General features: G+C 35.3%; 1 protein-coding gene across 1 annotated transcript; it reads left to right on the top strand.

The window, feature by feature from the left end:
* The first annotated feature begins 368 nt into the window (after window positions 1-368).
* On the top strand, window positions 369-7,210 carry LOC132164485 (linoleate 13S-lipoxygenase 2-1, chloroplastic). Its single transcript, XM_088518930.1, has 9 exons — window positions 369-766; window positions 2,219-2,487; window positions 3,264-3,501; window positions 4,270-4,596; window positions 4,688-4,773; window positions 4,979-5,089; window positions 5,171-5,472; window positions 5,565-5,831; window positions 6,333-7,210. The coding sequence occupies exons 1-9, from the start codon at window positions 421-423 to the stop codon at window positions 7,090-7,092; spliced, it is 2,706 nt and encodes a 901-aa protein (XP_088375056.1). The 5' UTR covers window positions 369-420; the 3' UTR covers window positions 7,093-7,210.
* Window positions 7,211-7,877: the final 667 nt, after the last annotated feature.

The following is a 7,877-nucleotide window of genomic DNA, read 5'->3' as shown; positions in this document are numbered from 1 at the left end:
TTAAATTACGACATGTTTTTTATTACAACTTTTTACGTTAATTAATTACCTTGAGAACATTGAATCACATATGTATATCAGATGGCCTATATAAAACCATCAGGCCAAAAAAAAAAAAAAAAAAAAACAATAGAAAAGAAAAGCCAAATAATTAACCTCATTTTCACTATTTATTTATCCCAATATTCTATTGAATCAACCCAGATAATATCCTCCTAATTAATTTTCCATTGTTTTTCACGTGCAAACGACTAAAGAAAAGCGCGTGTGAAAATCATGCTCATATTTCTCAACGTCCTGTTCGTCATAGATTAATTACCTGCTCAATCACCCACCAAAACTCCTATAAAACCATAGCAGGGAGCTTCTCTAACCTCCAACCACAACTCAAATATCTCCTTCTCCCCACAAACCAAAAAGATGTTGAAACCACAGCTAACCCACCAGTCGTCGCAGTACTCCACCCAAACCCCCTTCCTGCAACTCAAGCCCTTCATCCATGGCAATGGCAATGCTTCTCTCCCCATCTCAAGGCACTCATTCCAAAAAAAGAACAAAAGTGTTCGAGTCGGCTTCACCCCCAGCAACATAAAAGCCGTAGCAAGCTCTACTGAGAAATCTACTTCTGTTAAAGCTATTGTAACTGTGAAACTAACCGTTGGTGGCTTCCTCTCAAACCTTGGGTTAGCCAGAGGGATCGATGATATAAAAGACTTACTTGGTCAAACGCTCCAATTGGAGCTTGTTAGCACCGAGCTTGATCCTAGTAAGTTACTGATTCAACAAAATTATACCCCCAACAATTTAACTAATCAAACTTCATTCACCATTCTTTTTAATTAAAGTATGTTTTAATTTATCTCATTCATATTATTAATCCGCATGCATGAATGCTATATATATATATATATATATATATTGCTATTATATTTTTATAATTTCTTGATCATTAAAATATTAAACGATATATAGGGTTGGTTAATTTGATACCGTTTTTTAGAAGTTGTGTTTTGGTTAAAAAATGTTTTGATATGAGGTAAAAAATGAAGGTACGGAGTTTTGAATTTTTGTTTAAAGTTGTTTGTTAATGTTCTTATTTTTATTTTTTTATTAAAAAAAAAAAAAAAAAAGAAAAAAGAAAGAAAGGAAAGAGAAAAGGTTTTAGTTAATCTCTCAATCTTGAAAGGGTTGTAATTTTAATGTTTTTCTTTGAACAGAGTGAACTAGCCAGCAAGAACTTGATTAATTACTCTCAGAGCATCTCAAGCAGTTGATGGCTATTTTACTCACTCAAAATCAACTTTTTTAGTTTTTAACTACTAATTTTTTCACAATAAATTTTAACAGACTATTTATTTAATAATCTATTTTATTTAAATATTATTTTTTAATCTATTTTTTAATCTATTTTTTATTATAGATAGAGGAGAGAGGGAGAGGGAGAGGGAGAGGGAGATCGAGGAGCGAGAGAGGAGAAATAAATAATAAAAAATGTTTAGAAGGTATTATAGTGAACTTTTACATATGAAAGTTCACTATAACAAATTTTAAAAAATAAAGGGCACCAAAATTATTAAATTTAACTTAAAAATTAGTTTAAAATCCCTTCTGTAGATGCTAGCAAGATATGATTTTGAGTCTCAAGAGAGCCCTAAAAATTATTGTTTTTGAGATAGCTAGCAAGATATGGTTTTGAGTCATCATGTCAACCTAATTATTGAGAAAGGAAAGGATTATTACCTCAAAAAACTCACCCCTAAATCCAAGGAATAGAAGGCCATCTCCACCACCTAACACAAAGATTAGATTTCTTTTGTTTTTGTTTGTATTCTCTCACTGTTTTGGGTCGTGTGTGTACAAGAACATCTCCAACACATAATATATATTTTATGTCTATTTACGTACGTAGGAGAAAGTGAAAGACAGACATATCCACACCATCCAACTTGCGAATTTTCAAACCAAGGTATCTAGACACTGAAATGAGAGAGCATCTTACTGGTCCTTCATATGGTCCCCTGGGATCTTAAGGGAGAGTTGAAAATGACTATGGTCCCAGTTTGTCCGATGTAAAGAAACAATAAACAGGCTAGCCTAGCTAGCTAGCTAGGGCTTCAAGTACAAGAAAAAAAAAAGAAAAAAAAATGTAATATATATGTATGTATATTTGATTTGGATTAGTGAGTGCCTAATATATATTAATTTGTGTAATTTGAAGGGACGGGATTAGAGAAGAAGACAATTAATGGGTACGTACACAAGACTGGCCAAGCTGAGCAGGAAGTGAAATACGAGTCAAGTTTTGAAGTTCCAGCAGATTTCGGGGAGGTTGGGGCCATTTTAGTGGAGAATGAGCACCACAAGGAGATGTTCCTCAAGGATATTGTCCTCAGTGGCTTCCCTAATGGCCCCGTAAATATCAACTGTAATTCATGGGTTCATTCAAAGAATGACAATCCTCAGAAGAGGGTCTTCTTTTCAAACAAGGTCTGCCTCCTCGATCTTTACTTAATTTAATTAATTACCAATAAATTAATTTATATACATGCATGCATGCGTATGTAAGTACATATCATATTGCCCCCACATGGATACGTACAAACAATTGCCTCAAACTTGCTTACCATCAAGGGTGATGGTTTAATGGTCTAAATTTTTTTTCAAATTGGTTAAGCATATACTATGGCATAGGTTCAAATATTCGTATTAGAGAATCTTCATATATGCCTAATTAGTATTAGTCACTTCCTGTGCGTAAGAGAAAGAAAAAAATTTCCAAACAATTTTCTACTTAATGTTCTTTTGCCCTCGATAACACGCTGCAGTAATCTAAATAAATCGATCTAATTAAGCTTTTTATGTAGGTAATTAAATTAACAAAATTTCCCACACGTTTCTGATACAGAAATCCAAAAGTTTTGGGGGCTAAGTTGTAAACGGGGACTTTCTCTTTGGCCCACATCTCTTTATGGTCCAGCAGCCAATTTGTCAATATTTTATCTGATTAGTATCAAAGATTCAAAATTAGTCCCTTTCAAAATGGAATATGTGATCTCAACCACTCATCCCTAATCCTTAATTCGAAACAAATAAGAATCCGCACGAATTGAATTTTACTCTGAATTCAGCCATTTTAACTTAACCAACTTGCAGAATAATTCAAACCATAATTTTATTTTATTTTAAGCCTTTTATATAAATTTTAACAACAGTGGAAGTTTAATATATATTGTTGTCTTTGTTTGTTGTGTCTTGTGGAGCAGTCATACTTGCCATCCCAGACACCAAACGGGCTGAGAAGGCTAAGAGAAGAAGAGCTTAAGATTTTGAGAGGCAATGGACAAGGAGAACGTAAGACCTCCGAGAGGGTTTACGATTATGATGTGTACAATGATTTAGGAAATCCTGATAGTAGTGCAGAACTTAAGAGACCGGTACTCGGTGGCAAACAACACCCCTATCCCAGACGTTGCCGAACAGGACGCCCGCGCACCAAAACAGGTGTGATTTTAAATGCTAAACTATTATTTTATTAAAATACTTAATTAACTGTATATCTTTAAAAACAAATTTCAGGCTGAGGTTAGAAGTTTTATCTTGGTTTAATTGATATGCTCAATTTATTGTAAATTAAAAAAAAAAAAAAAATTCTTATTGTATTGAGTAGATCGAGAATACATAATTGATTGCTATTTCATTAATTATGGGATAAGATAGTAATTAATTTTATATAGTCTCTGATATTTATTGAATGGTTGCGAGTGCGTGATAAGCAATTGTGTGGTTCTAAGATAAAGCATTATATGCGTTATCTGATCTGATGGTGACGTCTGACAACGAAGCCGTACTAGCTTGGTTACTGTCACTGGGCCCGCGCGTGCATCTTAAGACTGACTCACTACTTTTATCTCCTCGTATATCAAACTTTCGCAACTCACCAATTTATGGACGCGCTATGTGGGAATTTGTTTTGTCCTTTTTTTTCACATTGTCGTCTTCTCTTTTTGTTTTATTAATTATAAACTCTCACATCAACGTAAAGTTTTTTTTTAATTTTTTTAATTTTTTAATTTTTAATCAATATTTTACCAGTTTTGCATGAGATTTTCAATATCCTAAGGTTCAGGAACAAATAAAAATATATAAAATAAGATAAAACAAATAAAATAATGAACAATTGCGTTAATTTGTAATTTTAGCGTTGATGCATTTTGATGAAAATGAATAAGGAAGTTAGTATAAACAATTGATTTGCAATTTTGCATGCAGATCCATTGTCGGAGAAAAGAAGCAGCAGCGTGTATGTTCCTCGGGATGAGTGCTTCTCGGAAGTAAAACAGCTAACGTTCTCAGCCAAGGCAGTATACTCGGTGCTCCATGCGGTGGTACCGTCGTTAGAGACGGCGATCATCGACACAGACCTCGGATTCCCGTACTTCACGGCGATAGATTCGCTTTATAACGAGGGTGTTAACTTGCCTCCCCTTAAAAACCAAAACACGCAGTTCCTCCGCAACCTGCTGCCCAGGCTGCTCAAGGCTATCAGTGATACACAAGAAAATGTGTTGCGGTTTGAGACACCAGAAACAATGGATAGTGAGATAACTTTACCCTTAAATATATCATCTATTTATGCCTCCATCCATCTTCTCTCTAAACGGTAGTTTTTTTGCACACATTTATGCAGGAGACAAATTCTTTTGGTTTAGGGATGCTGAATTTGGTAGGCAGACTCTTGCTGGCCTCAACCCCTACAGCATACAGTTGATCACGGTATGATTTTTGGATAATAATTATGAAAGCAATGAGCACAAGAGACGAACCAAAATTCTTCTTGAAACAAGTCACATCACAAATGAGAGCGTATATATATGTGTCTAAACCCATCAAAGTGTATATATATATATGGATTAACTTTTTACATAAAAGTACTATATGCACTTTCTCAATTTCAAAAATCTGCATGAAAATTCTGCAGGAATGGCCATTGAAGAGTAAACTCGACCCAAAGATCTATGGTCCGCCAGAATCAGCAATCACTACAGAAATGATTCAAAAAGAAATCGGAGGTTTAATGACTGTCAAGGAGGTATGTAACACAATATCATACAACTTACATATAAATGGTCCTTTCTCTTTCACACATAAAGTTTGTGTCATTAATTTGTAGGCCATACATCAAAAGAAGTTATTCATTCTAGATTACCATGACCTTTTGTTACCATATGTGAGCAAAGTAAGAGAGATTAAAGGGACAACTTTGTACGGATCAAGGACAGTGTTCTTCCTAACCCCAGGTGGCACCTTAAGGCCACTAGCCATTGAGTTGACTCGGCCACCAATAGATGGGAAGCCTCAGTGGAAAGAGGTTCACATGCCTAGTTGGGATGCTACAGGTATCTGGCTATGGAGGATTGCAAAAGCTCATGTTCTTGCCCATGACTCTGGTTATCACCAACTTGTTAGCCATTGGTACTTACACATGCTCTAATGCACTCCTACTAGTGTTAATCCATATATACATAGCTATTAACATGGAAGTTTAATTTCCATCTGTTTTGCAGGCTAAGAACTCATTGTGCTACAGAACCTTATATAATTGCGACAAATAGGCAACTCAGTGTGGTGCACCCTATCTATAGACTACTGCACCCTCATTTTCGGTACACTATGGAGATTAATGCTCTTGCTCGAGAAGCACTTATTAATGCAGGAGGGATCATTGAGACCTCATTTGCACCTGGCAAGTACTCCATCGAGTTGAGCTCCGCTGCTTATGACCAGCAGTGGCAATTCAACCTGGAGGCATTACCAGCTGACTTAATTAATAGGTGATTTCGTAACTAAATTTTGTTTGAGCAAGTTGTTAAATCACCGCTTATCCTAAAAATTGATTAAATTTAATCATTTAATTAACATTTTAGCATTTTACTTCACTTATGGGTTTAACTTCTGTTTAATAAGTGGTACATGTTAGAATATATGAGAAATAATGATGATTGAATTACCCTAAATGAGGGATTTGATTAGGATTAGATTAGATTCGAACGTTGTCTCCTGTACACAATCATATTAAGTAATAAGACCACAATATAGCCATGTATGTAGGTATCTATCCTAATGGATTCGAAAATTATTTGTCTCTGTTTTCTTTATTCTGCTATTCTCCTTATATATATTTCCACAACTTTATGAATTATTTTGGTGTTTAACACGTTGCATATTTAACTGAAATTGAGTGAATTGACAAAGACAACGTTCGAACTCAAGATATTGTCTTGAAATTAACACCCATATATGTTCATTAACTTGTTGATTTTGCTACTTGCCAGGGGAATGGCAGTTGAAGATCCAACTGCTCCACATGGCCTAAAGCTCACAATTGAGGATTACCCATTTGCCAATGACGGCCTCCTCCTTTGGGACAATATCAAAGAGTGGGTGAGTGACTATGTCAACCACTATTACCCCAACCCGAGCCTCATAGAGTCTGATCAAGAGCTACAACAATGGTGGACAGAAATCCGAACAGTAGGCCACGCCGACAAAAAAGACGAACCTTGGTGGCCGGTTCTCAAGACCCCAAAAGACCTCATCGAAATCGTCTCAACAATTGTATGGGTGACATCTGGACACCATGCAGCCGTGAACTTTGGACAATACACTTACGCTGGTTATTTCCCTAACCGGCCTACCATTGCTAGAACCAACATGCCCACTGAAGACCCTTCTGAAGAATTTTGGAAAAACTTCTTGATAAAGCCTGAAGGTGCACTCTTACAATGCTTCCCTTCACAAATTCAAGCGACAAGAGTGATGGCTGTTTTGGACATCCTATCAAATCATTCTCCGGACGAGGAGTATCTGGGGGATGTAATAGAGCCTGCATGGGCTGAAAATCCGATCATTAAGGGGGCCTTTGAACGGTTTAACGGGAGGTTACTTGAGCTTGAAGGTACTATTGATGAGAGGAATGCAAACAGGGATTTGAAGAACAGAAGCGGAGCTGGGGTTGTGCCGTATGAGCTTTTGAAGCCATTTTCGAAGCCTGGAGTGACAGGAAAGGGAGTTCCCTATAGCATTTCCATTTGAAGTTGAAATGTGTATTTCAAGAAGGTAGATGATCATATGGCAAATGTGGGTATATAAGAACAAGGAATATTGCTAGAAACTTCAATGGGATGAGCCGGATGATCTTTTTTCTTTTCAATAGCAAGAATTGAATCCGAAAAGATTTTAGCAACAACGAAAACTTACAAAAACCATTAATTAATTAATATGACAACAAATAGCGATTGACATGGTCGTTGATCATGAAAAAAAAGAGATCATGATCACAAGTGACAGAAATACTTTTAGAAATTTTTGTTGCATAAAATGCAAGCCTCTTTAATTTTCTTCTAATGAATCCACATACGCAAAAGTCATATTATTAACACTACAAGGAATTCAAACTCTTCCCAAACATTTCCAATTCCATATAGTTGGTACAGTATATATATATATATATATATATAGGGAAAATTACAGTTTATCTCCTTAAAGTTGACAGCATTTTTCAATTCGAATACCAAAGTTTCAATTTTTACAATCCACCCTCCCAAAGTTCCAAATTTTTGTAATTTGACAAATTGTATTCAAAACTTCCCATATTGCCCCTAATTTTTTAATTTGTTATTTTTTTATAAAAAATTAAAAAAAATATATTGTGGCCATAGCCACCCCTTTGGCCGGCCATCTGGCCATTTTTGCACCTCCAAACTTGTTTTTTATTTATTTATTTTTATTTTATAAAAAATAAAAATTATGGGCAATATGAGAATTTTGGAATAATATTGGTTGAATTAAAAAAATTGAAATTTTATAAGGGTGAATTG

Source organism: Corylus avellana, chromosome 8, assembly GCF_965113065.1.
Source record: "Corylus avellana chromosome 8, dhCorAvel1.hap1.2, whole genome shotgun sequence".
NCBI classification, from domain to species: domain Eukaryota; kingdom Viridiplantae; phylum Streptophyta; class Magnoliopsida; order Fagales; family Betulaceae; genus Corylus; species Corylus avellana.
The sequence above is the reverse complement of the archived record's forward strand: the minus strand, read 5'-3'. Positions and strand labels throughout refer to the sequence as shown.

Bases quoted from the DNA above. Each gene is read 5' to 3' on its own strand.
- LOC132164485 (XM_088518930.1), top strand. From the start codon at position 421: ATGTTGAAACCACAGCTAACCCACCAGTCGTCGCAGTACTCCACCCAA. The intron at 3,502-4,269 runs GTGTGATTTTAA...TTTTGCATGCAG, and splicing joins ACGCCCGCGCACCAAAACAG to ATCCATTGTCGGAGAAAAGA. The intron at 5,473-5,564 runs GTACTTACACAT...TCTGTTTTGCAG, and splicing joins CACCAACTTGTTAGCCATTG to GCTAAGAACTCATTGTGCTA.